General features: G+C 47.1%; 1 protein-coding gene and 1 long non-coding RNA gene across 17 annotated transcripts; one reads left to right on the top strand and one right to left on the bottom strand.

Moving 5' to 3' along the window:
* Positions 1-5,392: 5,392 nt before the first annotated feature.
* LOC109742131 (uncharacterized) lies at positions 5,393-14,990 on the bottom strand. 16 transcript variants are annotated; one of them, XM_073496469.1, is made up of 5 exons: positions 14,690-14,988; positions 13,240-13,360; positions 13,055-13,114; positions 12,870-12,920; positions 5,393-6,579 (listed from the first exon to the last, which is right to left on the bottom strand). In XM_073496469.1, exons 2-5 carry the CDS (start codon positions 13,282-13,284, stop codon positions 6,394-6,396), a joined length of 342 nt encoding a protein of 113 aa, XP_073352570.1. In that variant the 5' UTR covers positions 13,285-13,360; positions 14,690-14,988; the 3' UTR covers positions 5,393-6,393. The 16 variants fall into 16 exon arrangements, 8 of the variants coding, with proteins under 8 accessions (XP_073352570.1, XP_073352568.1, XP_073352569.1 ...); XM_073496467.1 differs by having other exon boundaries at positions 14,635-14,987; XM_073496468.1 differs by having other exon boundaries at positions 14,676-14,987.
* Positions 7,968-12,006, top strand: LOC141021271 (uncharacterized). Its single transcript, XR_012181777.1, has 2 exons — positions 7,968-11,585; positions 11,803-12,006. It is a non-coding gene; the product is annotated as an uncharacterized lncRNA (long non-coding RNA).
* Positions 14,991-16,171: the final 1,181 nt, after the last annotated feature.

The following is a 16,171-nucleotide window of genomic DNA, read 5'->3' as shown; positions in this document are numbered from 1 at the left end:
TAATGCAAGCAGTAGAGAGAAGGAATAGGCGATATCTGGTGATCAAGGGGGGGGGCTTGCCTGGTTGCTTTGGCAAGGAGGGGTCATCAACACCGTAGTCGTACTGGGTAGCAGTGGCGTCGGCCTCGGTGTCTAACGACAGAAGAGGGGGAAGAAACAATAAATATAATGCAAACATAAGCATGACGATGGAAGACATGACAATGCGCGGTGCTAGGTGTGCCCTAACGCGGTCGGAGGTGGTACCGGCGAAGGGGGGAAACATCCGGGAAAGTATTCCCGGTGTTTCGCGTTTTCGGACAGATGAACCGGAGGGGGAAAGTTGCGTGTTCGCTATGCTAGGGATGTGTGGCGGACGAACGGGTTGCCTATCCGGATTCGTCTTGTCGTTCTGAGCAACTTTCATGTATAAAGTATTTTCATCCGAGTTACGGTTTATTTTATATTAATTTTTAAAGTTTTAATTCAATTTTGGAATTAACAAATTTTAATTAATTAGAAAAGGTAATTATTGGGTCAGCGTGACATCAGCATGATGTCAGCAGGTCTACAGGTTGACTAGGTCAACCCTGGCACATGGGGCCCGTTCGTCATAGCCTCAGGTTAATTAAACATGGTTAAATAGTTAACTAAATGATTAGGTTAATCTAATACAAAATTAATTAAGTTAATTAATTCTTGAATTAATTAATTAATTAATATTTTTATTTATTATTTTTTTAAACTCTTTTTTTTAAGTCAGGGCGCTGGGGGCCCCACTGGGAAGTGGCCCAGGGCCTTAGCAGGCGTTGGCTTCACGGGCGCGGGTGCGGGCGATAGCCGGCGAGGCGGGAGCTCCTGCCGGTGCTGGCGCGCGAGGGAGTGGGGGAAACGACGGGCGCGGGAGGAACTGAGCGGGCTGCAGCAGTCGCCGAAGCAACAGCGGGCGGAGGCGGGGCTCCGGCGGGCGCGGCACCAGCGGCCGGTGGCGGGCGCTGCCGCGAGCAAGGCGGGGCGGAGCCGACGAGCAGCAAGGCAGCAGCGGCTGCGGGGGCGAGTGGCGTTGTGCTCGGGCGGGGGCGGCCGCAGTGCAGCAGCAACATCGCACGGGGCGGCGGCGGTAGGCGTGGATGCGCGCAGCGAGCACGCGAGCGCGACCAAGGCGCGGGTGAGGCAGGGCGGCAGCGGGCGTAGGTGAGCGAGCAGGGAGGAGGGGCGCCCGTGCGTGCGGGTGGCCGCGGCGAGTGGAGCGGCAGAGCGAGGCGAGGCTCGGGCGCGCGCGGGGGGGCAGGGCGCGGGGCGCGGCCCCGAGCGGCGAGCAGGGGAAGGGACGAGCACGGGGCGAGGGAGAGAGAGGAGGGGCGCGGCTCACGGCGGGTTAGTAGGGTTCGGGGCAGAGGTGGTCGGGGTGGTTGATGGGGACGACGGCGACGTGGAGGCAGTCCGGCGCGGAGGAGGCGCCGGCGAGGTCGTGCTCCGGGCGGCGACGGACGAGGGCGAGGCGGCGGCGTCGAGCCCGATCCGATCTGGATCGGGGGAGGGAGGGGGAGAGTGGGGGCGCGAGTGGGGGGAGTGGTGCGTGGGTTAGGGTTACGGGGGGAGAGGGGATAAGGGAGTGGGGGTGGCCGGTTGGGCCGGTCTAGTGGTTCGTGGCGCAGTTGGGCCGGTGGCCTACTGGGCCGAAGCCTAGTGGGAAGGGGGTTTCTCTTGTCCTTTTTTTGTTTGTTTTGTTTTGTTTTACTTTTCTTTTTATTTATTGCTTTGTTGTTTCCATCCACTATCAAATATCTAGGCATTTTATAAAAATGTGTTTATTGCACCATATTTACATATGCAAAATATGGCATCTCCCGAACATTTTTGTTTTAACTTTTGAAAACTTTTATTGTTGACATTAATTTGGATTTGAATTTTGAAACGGTTTTGAAACATCGCGAGATTAACAACAGTAACCGTGGTGACGTGGCATCATTAGCGTGGGATTACTGTAGCTTAATTCTCCGGGCGTCACAAATCTCCTCCACTACAAAAAATCTCGTCCCGAGATTTAGGAGGGGAGTAAGGGGGAAAGACTAGGTTGTGAAATTGTAACGGGTCTTCTCGGTCTTTGTTGCACTTCCCGAAGTAGTTGATCCTTTACGTTGATGTCCTTATTTCTCTGCTTCAGGTCATCATGATGAAGTCGGTGTCCTTTCTTCAGGACTCCATCGTACTTACGAAAGAATAAAGGGTGGGCATTCCGGGAGAACTGACCTCTGCAAGGTCGACTATCTGGTCGATAACATCGAGGAAGGTGGCGGAAGTAACTCTCGAATTGAAACTTACAAAAATATCGAGAGCAAAGTAAGAAGGTATCATGAGAAGTTTTGAGCGGGTAGGCAATCGTTCGGTGCCTGAAACAAAGTGTGAAAGGGATTCAGAGCAATGGGAATAAGTATTGCGTCTGATACCAGAATAGATCACTAGGCAGGTGGCCTGTGAACTACATATGAAGTCAAGCTCTAGGAATAACTTTGGCAACAGGGTGTACAGGAGAGTCAGGTTTCGATCCTGTAGAACTGTGGGTTATGGGCCCACCATGTGGGTTAAAAGTAGGAAGGGCGGTGACACCTTGCCCGATCATGTAAGCAAGGCATGTCAGAGGATAGTCTGTCGGTTATGTCGGCAACAACATCGGTACCAAGGGCGAGGGACGAAGAGAACCATTTTCCTGCTCGTTGAACGAGGCGGGCCAATAGGCAAGGTTCTCGTCCATCGGCGGCTACCGGAATGTCATCAGCGGTAGAAACAGGGTCTCACAGACAGAGTTGTACACCGATGTGTTTACATAAGCAGTGAATTATTACTGCTTAGATCATATAGATAACAAGAAAGGTTAAACCAAACAATGGAAAGGAAAATATGATTATCAGGTTAAACAGAACAATGGAAAGGAAAAATGTGTTTAAACACATATTTCAGGGGCATATCCTTCCCAAGGACAAGCAGAGCCTGATATCTGTGACAAGATATAATGTAGAAAACCCTTTAGGTAAGGGGAGAGAAACTTCATGACACTACCCATACAGTGGTGTTTGGATAATTGAGCAAGAAACATTTAGCATTGGGCTTCAAATGTTCTTGTTGAAAATCGGAGTACCACAGACATGCTTTGAGATAGCATTGACATGGTCTTCAGGCAAAGGTCGGATTTGGATATACAAAGGATTCATCAGGAACAACTTATAGAATAAGTCTCACGATTTCCTCATGGAAGAATGGTTCCTTGCTAAGATGGAAACTATAACAATAGGTCCTCTGGCCAGGTGTGCTAGGCATGACATCACCTTACCGGGTCATATAAAGACCAATGTTGTGACTCTTGGAAAGTGTTCCAACCATCATATCTGACCGAGATTCAGATATGATCGGTGTTAGGATACCTCAGACTCAGGATGTCTGGGAAGGAAAGGTGCGACACAAATTGACGAGACAACATTTTAAGGTTCTCGGGAATGAACTATGGAAGCGAGTTCCAAAATAAGAGTTCATCATTAAACCAAGGAGAGGTGAGGAGGTGGCTGATTGACTCAGCGACAATTCATTGAGATTTCCAAAAAGACGGATTTCCATAGTTATGTGAAGAAGGAGATAACATTAGTCAGATCAAATGATATAATGATGTATGCTCGAGGAAAACATACACAATTTAGCAATGATAGAAGGGGGCACCCAGAAATCTGGACTAGGTAGCACGATCAATGTTTGAATGATGATTCAATAAGCAATAGACTTAGAATGAAACTATCGACCATTAACTTCAAAGCAATAGGGTTGCTAGAGGTACAGAATCCAAGCAGCACGGTTCACGTGTTAGTATCCCGGTTAAAAATCAACACGGGGACCAAGAAAGAATTGTGAGGGTGAGAAGTATCACAATACCAAGAATTCCTTAAGAGGTGGAGCAGTCCTCACAACATCCTTGACATAAAAGACAGTAACACTTCAAGGTAGAACATAACATAAGTTGGATAGCAAGGAACTCAAGGTACCATGCAAAACTAGAACAAGTTTTGTGTTGGGAGGGAGATCAATAATGTTGTCGATGTTAACACAAATCATCGAGGGGGCAAGCATGGAGTTTCTCATCAGGAACTCAATGCACGTCTCGGAAGAAGTTAAAATGTTGACGATGATCACTACATATTTATCGAGAGGTTTCAAGAAGATGTAATCGATCAGCGATGACATCAAGTCAAAGGAATGATAAGGCGAAAGGTAAATGGACCCAAGGGTATGACACAAACTCCAAACCAAGCTTGTTGTCCAAAGCGAAATTATATGATGAGGAAGATCAACGTAAGCTTGGCTCATCATCGAAAATTGTGCTTTGGAAAGAAGGACCAGATAGCACAGTTAAAAAGTTGCACGATAATGATATAGCCTATCAGGCTAGGAATGACTTGAAGGGTTATTAAATCATAAGCAACAAAAATTATTTAGAGTTATTGAGTTGGAGTGCGGAATCGATTCACCTATCGGTGTTCCCAAGTGACTAATAACTCAGAACCCGGGGGAAATCTGAAGTCGGTGAGAAGCAATACTAGAAGAAGGCTCATAGGAAGCAACACAGTTCTTTGATACTCTCGAGATACCGGAGGGTAAAACTCGAAGGTAGATCGACATAGGGGTTGCGGAGATGCATTGATCCGCAGAAGACAAGTGTTTCACTTGCTTGAGAAATGGGATCAAGTAGAAAATATGGTCGGAACCACAATTGCAAAGGATCAATTCACAGATACCAGATGATATTATATCAAGGCAATAGTTATTATTACAAGAAGCTTCACAGATAAGGTATACATCGTGTCCATGGGCATGAACACAGGGTTCAAGGTCGACTCCCACTTTTCCAAAGCATAACCTTCCATTCACTTCTCGTGTTTCAAAAATGACATTAGTTGTTGAAGGTTTTACCTGGTGCAATACCAGATAAGTATGACCCGTGAAATCTTACGGGTCAAACAGATTAAGCAAGGCGTTGTTTCAACCCATCGGGGCATCTTAGGAACATATACCACAAACTTCATGAGTAAATAACTCAAGCTCGAAAGCAGAGCATAGTTGAGAAAGCAGAGGATACAATTTACCAAAGGCGTTATGTACCGAGGGAAGGCTCACAAGGTTATTGAATATGAAGGACGTTGTCGGATAAAAATTCAACAAGGGGTTTGTGGTCTACAACGGAGCTGTTGCGAGTATCGATACTCTATCAGAGGACGAAGGAACGAAAAGCCATCGGGTTATAGAAACAACTAACTAATTCAAAGATCAAATGCAAAGGAACTATCATTTCCAAATCAAGGGATCGGAAGCCAACGGCCTGATTAAGAATGGATAAGTTGAGTAAGCTTAGGGGTAAAATCGACAACAATTGGATTGGTCGAGATTCAGCCCATGTTTAAAATGACGTCCGAGCCGAAAGGAAGAATTCTAGGATCTGATTGAGGATTGCGAGCATTCGCAACATTTTGAATCAACGGACTCAAAATGGTAATGACAAGGGATGCCAATATGATTATGAGACTTATGGGATTAACCATAATGCAAGCAAGAATTTCAAGAGCAAAAGGCTGCTTGGGATTTTCGAAAGTTCAAATAGCATTTCGAAGATTTTTGTGAATTAGTTGAATCAACTAGGGATGAGCGGATACTCGATAAGTGTGAGAACTTATTCGTAGGGGTATTCAGGTGGCAAAGAACTGCAACGCAGTAGGCACAATGTATTCCCGGGGTATCTTGCAATAACAAGATCGACTGGGAATAAAAGTAAGAACGACAGGTGTAAGTATTTATCCATAGGGAAGTTTCGGTGGTAGGGAATTGCAAAAGGTACAGGCACAAGGTCTCGAGAGAATATCAGAGAGTATCTTCGAATTCTTCTGGTGCACGGAGCAATCATCTGGAGTGAGGGGTTCTCCGGGAGGAAGTAGTAACGAGATCCTAAAGTTAGATTTTAGTAAATTCATTAAACCCGAATAGGAGAGAGATCAGAATCCCAGAGTAAAGACGAGGAATAAAAGATCCTAATACCACCCAATGGCGACGTGGGCCCATGGGCCGCGCAGCCATGTTAGTAAAAGTTTTGTAATGTCTAGACTCAACTTCGGCCAAGGAGTGTGGAAGGGGGATTCCTATAGGCAGTCGGCTCTGATACCAACTTGTGACGCCCCCGATTCGACCGTACACTAATCATACACGCAAACGTGTACGATCAAGATTAGGGACTCACGGGAAGATATCACAACACAACTCTAAAAATAAAATACGTCATACAAGCATCATAATACAAGCCAGGGGCCTCGAGGGCTCGAATACAAGTGCTCGATCATAGACGAGTCAGCGGAAGCAACAATATCTGAGTACAGACATAAGTTAAACAAGTTGCCATAAGATGGCTAACACAAACTGGGATACAGATCGAAAGAGGTGCAGGCCTCCTGCCTGGGATCCTCCTAAACTACTCCTGGTCATCGTCAGCGGGCTGCACGTAGTAGTAGGCACCTCCGGTGTAGTAGGAGTCGTCGTCGACAGTGGCGTCTGGCTCCTGGGCTCCAGCATCTGGTTGCGACAACCAGATAAAATGGAAAGGGGGAAAGAGGGAGAAAAGCAACCGTGAGTACTCATCCAAAGTACTCGCAAACAAGGATCTACACTACATATGCATGGGTATATGTGTAAAGGGCCATATCGGTGGACTGAACTTCAGAATGCCAGAATAAGAGGGGGATAGCTAATCCTGTCGAAGACTACGCTTCAGGCCACCTCCATCTTGAAGCATGTAGAAGAGAGTAGATGGTAAGTTCACCAAGTAGCATCGCATAGCATAAACCTACCCGGCGATCCCCTCCTCGTCGCCCTGTTAGAGAGCGATCACCGGGTTATATCTGGCACTTGGAAGGGTGTGTTTTATTAAGTATCCGCTTCTAGTTGTCATAAGGTCAAGGTACAACTCCAAGTCGTCCTGTTACCGAAGATCACGGCTATTCGAATATATAAACTTCCCTGCAGGGGTGCACCACATTACCCGACACGCTCGATCCCTCTGGCCGGGCACACTTTCCTGGGTCATGTCCGGCCTCGGGAGATCAACACGTCGCAGCCCCACCTAAGCTCAACAGAGAGGTCGGCACGTCGGTCTAAATCCTATGCACAGGGGTCTGGGCCCATCGCCCATTGCACACCTGCACGTTGCGTACGCGGCCGGAAGCAGACCTAGCCTCCCTTATACAAGAGTAGGCGTTCCAGTCCAATCCGGCGCGCGCTGCTCAGTCGCTGACGTCAAAAAGAGCTTCGGCTGATACCACGATGCCGGTTGCCCATATCTTGTCCCACGTGGCGGTTAGTGCGTATAAGGTCAACGACCCAACTCAGATCAAATACCAACATCTCGTTTAGCGTGTTAAGTGATGTAACCGCGGACGCCGATCAGGGCCAGGCCCACCTCTCTCCTAGGCGGTCTCAACCTGCCCTGTCGCTCCGCCACAAAGTAACAGTCGGGGGCCGTTGGGAACCCAGGCCCACCTCTACCGGGATGGAGCCACCTGCCCCTTCAGCCCCCATCTCCGAACAGTATCATAAGTAATGTAACAGTATACAGTATATAGCATATGCCCGTGATCACCTCCCGAAGTGATCACGGCCCGGTAGTATAGCATGGCAGACGGACAAGAATGTAGGGCCACTGATGGAATACTAGCATCCTATACTAAGCATTTAGGATTGCAGGTAAGAGTAACAACTGTAGCAACAATGACAGGCTATGCATCAGAATAGGATTAACCGAAAGCAGTAACATGCTACACTACTCTAATGCAAGCAGTAGAGAGAAGGAATAGGCGATATCTGGTGATCAATGGAGGGGCTTGCCTGGTTGCTTTGGCAAGGAGGGGTCGTCAACACCGTAGTCGTACTGGGTAGCAGCGGCGTCGGTCTCGGTGTCTAACGACAGAAGAGGGGGAAGAAACAATAAATATAATGCAAACATAAGCATGACGATGGAAGACATGACAATGCGCGGTGCTAGGTGTGCCCTAACGCGGTAGGAGGTGGTACCGGCGAAGGGGGGAAACATCCGGGAAAGTATTCCCGGTGTTTCGCATTTTCGGACAGATGAACCGGAGAGGGAAAGTTGCGTGTTCGCTATGCTAGGGATGTGTGGCGGACGAACGGGTTGCGTATCCGGATTCGTCTCGTCGTTCTGAGCAACTTTCATGTATAAAGTATTTTCATCCGAGTTACAGATTATTTTATATTAATTTTTAAAGTTTTAATTCAATTTTGGAATTAACAAATTTTAATTAATTAGAAAAGGTAATTATTGCATCAGCATGATGTCAGCAGGTCTACAGGTGGCACGTGGGGCCCGTTCGTCATAGCCTCAGGTTAATTAAACATGGTTAAATAGTTAACTAAATGATTAGGTTAATCTAATACAAAATTAATTAAGTTAATTAATTCATTCATTAATATTTTTATTTATTATTTTTTTAAACTCTTTTTTAAGCTAGGGCGCTGGGGGGCCCACTGGGCGGTGGCCCAGGGCCTTAGCAGGCGTTGGCTTCACGGGCGCGGGTGCGGGCGATAGCCGGCGAGGCGGGAGCTCCTGCCGGTGCTGGCGCGCGAGGGAGTGGGGGAAACTACGGGCGCAGGAGGAACTGGGCGGGCTGCGGCAGTCGCCGAAGCAACAGCGGGTGGAGGCGGGGCTCCGGCGGGCGCGGCACCAACGGCCGGTGGCGGGCGCTGCCGCGAGCAAGGCGGGGCGGAGCCGACGAGCAGCATGGCAGCAGCGGGCTGCGGGGGCGAGCGGGGCGAGTGGCATTGTGCTTGGGCGGGGGCGGCCGCAGTGCAGCAGCAACATCGCACGGGGCGGCGGCGGTAGGCGTGGATGCGCGCAGCGAGCACGCGAGCGCGACCAAGGCGCGGGCGAGGCAGGGCAGCAGCGGGCGTAGGTGAGCGAGCAGGGAGGAGGGCGCCCGTGCGTGCGGGTGGCCGCGGCGAGTGGAGCGGCAGAGCGAGGCGAGGCTCGGGCGCGCGCGAGGGGGGGCAGGGCGCGGGACGCGGCCCCGAGCGGCAAGCAGGGGAGGGGACGAGCACGGGGCGAGGGAGAGAGAGGAGGGGCGCGGCTCACGGCGGGTTAGTAGGGTTCGGGGCAGCGGTGGTCGGGGTGGTCGATGGGGACGACGGCGACGTGGAGGCAGTCCGGCAGGGGAGGAGGCGCCGGCGAGGTCGTGCTCCGGGCGGCGATGGACGAGGGCGAGGCGGCGGTGTCGAGCCCGATCCGATCTAGATCGGGGGAGAGTGGGGGCGTGAGTGGGGGAAATGGTGTGTGGGTTAGGGTTACGGGGGGGAGAGGGGATAATGGAGTGGGGGTGGCCGGTTGGGCCGCCCTAGTGGTTCGTGGCCCAGTTGGGCCGGTGGCCTACTGGGCCGAAGCCTAGTGGGAGGGGGTTTCTCTTTTCCTTTTTTTTTGGTTTGTTTTGTTTCGTTTTACTTTTCTTTTTATTTATTGCTTTGTTGTTTCCATCCACTATAAAATATCTAGGCATTTTATAAAAATGTGTTTATTACACCATATTTACATATGCAAAATATGGCATCTCCCGAACATTTTTGTTTTAACTTTTGAAAACTTTTATTGTTGACATTAATTTGGATTTGAATTTTGAGTTGGTTTCGAAACATCGCGAGGTTAACAACAGTAACCGTAGTGACGTGGCATCATTAGCGTGGGATTACTGTAGCTAATTCTCCGGGCGTCACATAGGGACTCAGACTATGAGCGCCAAATCAAGAAGGCATATAGCGCACAAAAGAATGAGCCGAGTTCGAGCGCCAGCCAAGCAGCTGGCAAAAAAGTGGGAAAACTATTCCCCAACTGGGAGAACAGGCGGTGCAATCGACCCCCCCTGCTCATTCTACCAACACAGGCGAGTACCGGCGCCGATCAGCTGGTAATAACCGACGCGCATAGAAGGATGGCTGAAGAGGCCGGTGTCACTGTTTATCAACTCCTAGAGATCGAGCCCATGGATCTCATTTGAGAGGACATAAAACAGAAATATGTCCGCGGCCAGCCTCTGGTGAAGCCTGAGGAGGTCAAGCTTCTATCAACGAGAATGCATCAATTGCATGAATGGTACATGAAAGAAGCCAAGACTATCAATCGAGAGTCCCTCATGGTGAAAGTACCTAAAGGCTAATACTACCATGAAAAAGATCTGTGCGTTGAGTTTCAATAAATGTTTCAGCTATTCAATCAAGACGCACTCGACAAATCTATCGTCAGTTGCTATTGTTTGTAAGTGGTTTCTTTCTGTAATTAATTTAATTCTCTAGCTGGTTGTAGTGCTCGTTCTATTCATTACCTGCAATTATCCTCACTATATTCTCTTCTGTGGTATTATGCAGAATGAAGATGTTTGAAATGAACAAAGCTGGACGCTATGGCATCGGGTTCATTGACCCAAATATCATTAATCAAGAGACATAGTCAAAAGAATGGTCGAGAAAAGACACAGAGAAAAGCTTGCTAGAGTTCTTGAAACGCCTAAATGCATGTCCAGAAATACTACTTCCTTACAACTTCGGGTGAATCACACTGTCTTGTACTACAAATTATGTTTTTGCTTACTAACTAGATGTTAACAAGTGTATAGGGTTTAGGGTAGTTTATGAGTTATGCATGCCCGCTTAATTATACATAAAAACATGTACGCATGTAGTTACCACTGGATCTTGTTAATCATTGAAGTTGACGAGGGAAAAGTTCAAGTACTGGACTCACTACTTAAAAAGATACTGACTATGAAATAGTGAAGGGTATGGTCAACATGTAATTTCAATCATTATCGAACTATATGTCGGCCTCTTTAGTTCGTCATTTCTTAATATCAACTAATTAGTAACTCATTTATTCATTTTCCTTGCCGGCGGGCAGGGCTTGGCAAAAGTTCATCAAACAGGTTGATGGCCAATGGAAAAAAGAGCTAAAATGGATCTGACCGAAGGTAATTAATTAAGTAGCTAGTACCAGCTAGCTACCATTTCTTTAAATATAGTTTCAATATCGTTAATTATCCTGCTTGACTAATTATTATCTGATTGAATTCTATTCTCGTAAAGGCCCTGAAGCAGGCGCAGGGAACTGATTTATATGCATTCTACGTTTGCGAGAACATTCGCATGATGACTACTGAAAGGACCAGAACTGATAGAGACCAATGGGTACGTTTGGATCACGGGATGGCCCTCATGGGACAGTGATAGCCTCGTTTTAGGGTGGCTGCCACCCGTTTGGTTCAGGGGACAGGGAGGATGAGGATGGTTGGGGATAGCCGAGATTCACAGAGTATTCCTCGAAACGGTGGCTATCCCCAACGGCTGAAAAGTCGCAGACGTCGCCAACCACTCTCGTCGCCTCACCCACCGAATCGTTTTTCTCTCGTTCTCACCCCTCGTCGAACAGAAACGTTTCTCTCGTCAGCGACCACAGCGCCAGATCGGCGAGCGGCGGTCGGACAAACAGCAAAGTCGTCGGCGGCAGCGGCAGCGGCTGCCAGATCCAGGCACGTGAGCGCCCTCCTCTCTCTCTCTCTCAGGCCTGATTGCGCTGGCGGCGGCATGAGGGCGCGCGGGAGATCGCTTGTGGATGGACGGTGGCTGACGGAGCAGGCATAATTGCGCCAGTGGTGGCCTGATGGCGCACGGGAGCTCGCTTGTTCGAAGCATGGTGCCGATTTTGTTGGATCTTGATCTGTCTCTTTGTGCATTGTTTTGTTTCAGGCACGCGAACGATGACTTAGCTTTACAACAGCTGCTGCATGAAGGAGATAATGAGGAGAGCAAGTGGTACGAGTAGTAGATCGACTTGTAATTTAAAATGCTTCACGGTCACAGCAGCATTTTTTCAGTTAAAATGCTTTCCAGATTGCTACAGATATTATTGTCACATGGGTGATTTTTGAAGAAGAAAAATGATTTTAGTTTTGTGATGTTGAAGTTATTATTTATGGCGTGAATACTCGCTAGCATATTATGTCCTCAAATTGCTGAAGGGTAATGTCACCACCTCAACAAAATAAGTTATTGCAACAACCTATCCACCCCTTATCCCTCCAACCAAACACCTAGATGGCCGTCTCTAACCACTTGGCATCTCACCCAACCAAACAGAAAAATTGGCTATCTCTAGCCAGGTGGTTAGTGATATCCATAGCCACTCAAAGCTATCCCGCGAACCAAACACATCCCTAGTCACATTGAAATGGGACAAGATAAACTCATGCCCAGCCTCAACATCGGACACAATGGGCTCACCATCAACAGGAAGATCTAAGATGTCATGGATGACATATTTGGAAATCGGTATAAACTTCTTCCTAATCTGAATCTCTGAAGCAAGAACATCAAATTTGGACGCTAACCATTTGACAAACCTAAGAGGCACCTCTGTCCTCACAAATTTGAGAAGGCAATTTGCCTTGTAACTCTGAAGAACACGGGCTTACCTAGGAGACAAGCCACCAAAAACAGTGGAGAACAACTTGAGTATCTAGTGAATGTATTGGCTACAGGAAAAATCAGAAGACCTCTTGCGCTTCTACAACACAACAAGACACAAACAAAAGAAAAAATCAAGATAAATTACACTAAAAATAAACAAAAGAAAGACATCTAGCAACAACAACTAGAACTATATGGAACTAGGTTCTTGTGCATCAATAGCCATTCCACAAAAAAATAGATATGATGAAGATTACAAAAGGAGTTATCTAAAACTTATATCCATATCTATCATAGAGAAGTTGCATGAAAAAAAAGGAAATATAAACAACAACAAAATAAAATACCACATTGCGAGCTCCAGCATCTGTAATCTTCCATTTTAAGCAATTCACTTTCTGCAAAAACATAAAAAAGAGGAATTATCCATTAACTACAAACGTGCATTAACTGATACAAAAATGAAACTGGTACAAAAATGCATTAACAGAAGGAACTGGTACAAAAGCATTAACTACAGCACCACACTTACACGAGACACGTAGAACTCATACAAAGCTTTGTCGAAATCAGGATCATCCATTTGACTTTCCTGCAGTTAACTGATGAAACAAATGAATGGACTAAAAAACAGGAACAAATAAGCTACCAAACAAGAAATAAAAGAAAATAAAAATCAAATTAGAAATATAACCTCCGAAGCTTGAAAAGGATCACCTTCCGCAAAATCATTGGGGACAAAAGGATCCCCATCTGAATCATCACAATCTTCAACACAAGCAGCAGAAGTGCCCTTACCAAAAGCCTTCATGAGTCTCCCCATACTTCAATCTATAACCTAAATATGTACAAACACAAAGAAAAGGACAAAAAGTCTGAGATGAAATGGCAGAAGGGATAAAACATAACAAAAATATAAAGAAGATATGCATTGATAGCATTTACAATCTACATCTCTTTTATTTCACTACATAACCCACTGAGAATTATAGTGAAGAAAACCCCCGCGAATTACAGTGGAAACCAACTGAGAATTACATTGTAAATACACTCTAATCACCCACTAAGAAAAATACACTGGAATTCCGATGAAGATTACAGTGTAAATCCGAATATAATTACAGTCTAAGTCCTCTAACAAAATACACTGGAATCAGATGCATCACAAGAACATACAAACTAGCGACGCATCACAAGAACAGTCACAATTCTGATAAAAAAAAGAACACTCACAATTCATCTGCTACTCAATTACAGCGTAAATTACAATGAATTTACATTGTAAAACCAGCTATCAATTACACGGTAAATTCACTGACAAAAACACTATAAATCCAAAACGTAATACCACTATAAAAATTCAAGTGAATTACACTGTAATTCCACTAGCGAATACAATGCAAATCCATGGCAATTACACTGTAAATCAGCTATCAAATTACACTGTACATCACTGACAAATACACTTTAATTCCACTAACAAATACAGTACAACCCCAGTGACAAAAGTACACTGCAATTAGGACATATACATTGTTATTCCACCAACAAATACAATGCAAATCAACTGACAAAATACACTGAAATTACACTGTAAAATAACCGGGGATCACACTACAAACTGCTTTGGATTTACACTACAAATATACTACCTATCCACTAAAAAATTACACTGGAAATCCACTACAGATTACAGTGAAAATCAATGAAATCCAGTATGAATTACACTGAAAATCACTCTAAAAAACAATGAGGATTGCACTGTAATTCACTGTAAATTCAAAAATAGGAATTACAGAGTAAGCCACATACCCACTAAACGATACCAGTGAAGAGAAATGGTCTAGGGATTAAAGGCCAGGGAACAGAATACATACGTTCGAATTGACTGAATACACCAGACTACTACAACTAAGCAAGCCAGCCTCACATGAACAGCTCGAATTCCAACAACCAATCAATTACAGATCAGCAGATCAAACTGACGCACATCCCATCTACCGCAGCTACAGCGCTTAGTAGAACAATCAAACACATCCTAGAAACGGCGCAACCTAATGAATCTACACAGAGAAAAGCTGCGGGGGCTGACAGACAAAACCAACTCCCTACCTAACACATCATAGGAACAACAAAAAGGGAGGGGGGAAAACCGAATCCGACGAACAAAATCGCTAGCGGCGGAAATGGGGACGGGTCAGTGCGGGGCCGAGAGATGCCACAGATCCCGCCGGCAGGAACAGAAGGGAGGCGGAGGAAGCGGGGCAGCACGATGAAGAAAGCGGACGAGTCACCACCAAAACACTGGATCGAGCGGCGAGGCGGAGCTCTCTCTCTCTCTCTCTCTCTCTCTCTCTCTCTCTCTCTTGCTCGACTCTGCTCGAGGTTGCGTGTTTGAAATGACAAAGCGGCTGCGAGGAGGAGGGCGACACAGACACGCGGGTTGCGATGGGAAAAATAACTAGTCAACCACACGGGCCCGATAAGAGAAACGAGACAAATAACGGTTCAAACACACGAATCTCCGCACACAGATCGCACGGCACAAAAAAACAGATTTTTTAGAAATGGAGGAGGACCCTGACCCTATATCTGGAAGATGCATATAGCCACTTTATTAATTATTCACACAAAACCTTACAAAGTCATACAACAGTAAGACTAAAGCCACCGTTTGGGCAATATCTGTCGCTACTCCTATCCAGATGATGTAGGGATGCCGATAGTCTAGGCCTAATACCAAACAGACCTCGCAGCCAAACCTAACATCTAAGACCTAAGGTTCCAATCAGGACGCCTACCGGGTATGGGGCACCCACCAGTCCGGCGCACTCCTCAATCAGGACGCCTGCCGGGTATGAGGCCGTCGTAGCCACATGCCACCAATCCATCTTAAGTGTTGTACTGTTGCATCTACCTTGCCCGGTCTAGCTGCCGTTGACGCCACCACGACGCCAGACAATGCCAACATCCTGCGCTCGTCCATCATCACACGCCCACCGGCGAGGCCCCGCTGCTCCATGCCGCTGAGACCCGCGTTGTCGATGTGCCAGATGCCACGCCGTTCCTCCTTCACGTACACCACCTACTGCCACTGGTCCCATCCCCTCCGCCTGCAATTCCTCTAACCGAGCATCCAAACGCCCCAGGCGACGCCTCCAAGAAGGGTATGACACTCGCAGTGGCGCCGCCGCCCAATCACAGGAGATTATGGGTTTTCACCCGGGCATGGTGTCGGGGTGGAGGGCAGGGACTGAGGGAGTCCTGGATTACGGGGTCTTCGGACTGCCGGACTATATACTTTGGCCGGACTGTTGGACTATGAAGATACAAGATTGAAGACTTTGTCCCATGTCCGGATGGGACTCTCCTTTGCGTGGAAGGCAAGCTTGGCAATTCAGATATGTAGATCTCCTCCTTTGTAACCGACTCTGTGTAACCCTAGCCCCCACCGGTGTCTATATAAACCGGAGGGTTTAGTCCGTAGGACAAGAACAATCATAATCATAGGCTAGCTTCTAGGGTTTAGCCTCTACGATCTCGTGGTAGATCAACTCTTGTAATACTCATATCATCAAAATCAATCAAGCAGGAAGTAGGGTATTACCTCCATCGAGAGGGCCCGAACCTGGGTAAACATTGTGTCCCC

Source organism: Aegilops tauschii, chromosome 4, assembly GCF_002575655.3.
Source record: "Aegilops tauschii subsp. strangulata cultivar AL8/78 chromosome 4, Aet v6.0, whole genome shotgun sequence".
Lineage (NCBI taxonomy): Eukaryota > Viridiplantae > Streptophyta > Magnoliopsida > Poales > Poaceae > Aegilops > Aegilops tauschii.
This window is presented reverse-complemented; position numbering and strand designations above follow the sequence as displayed.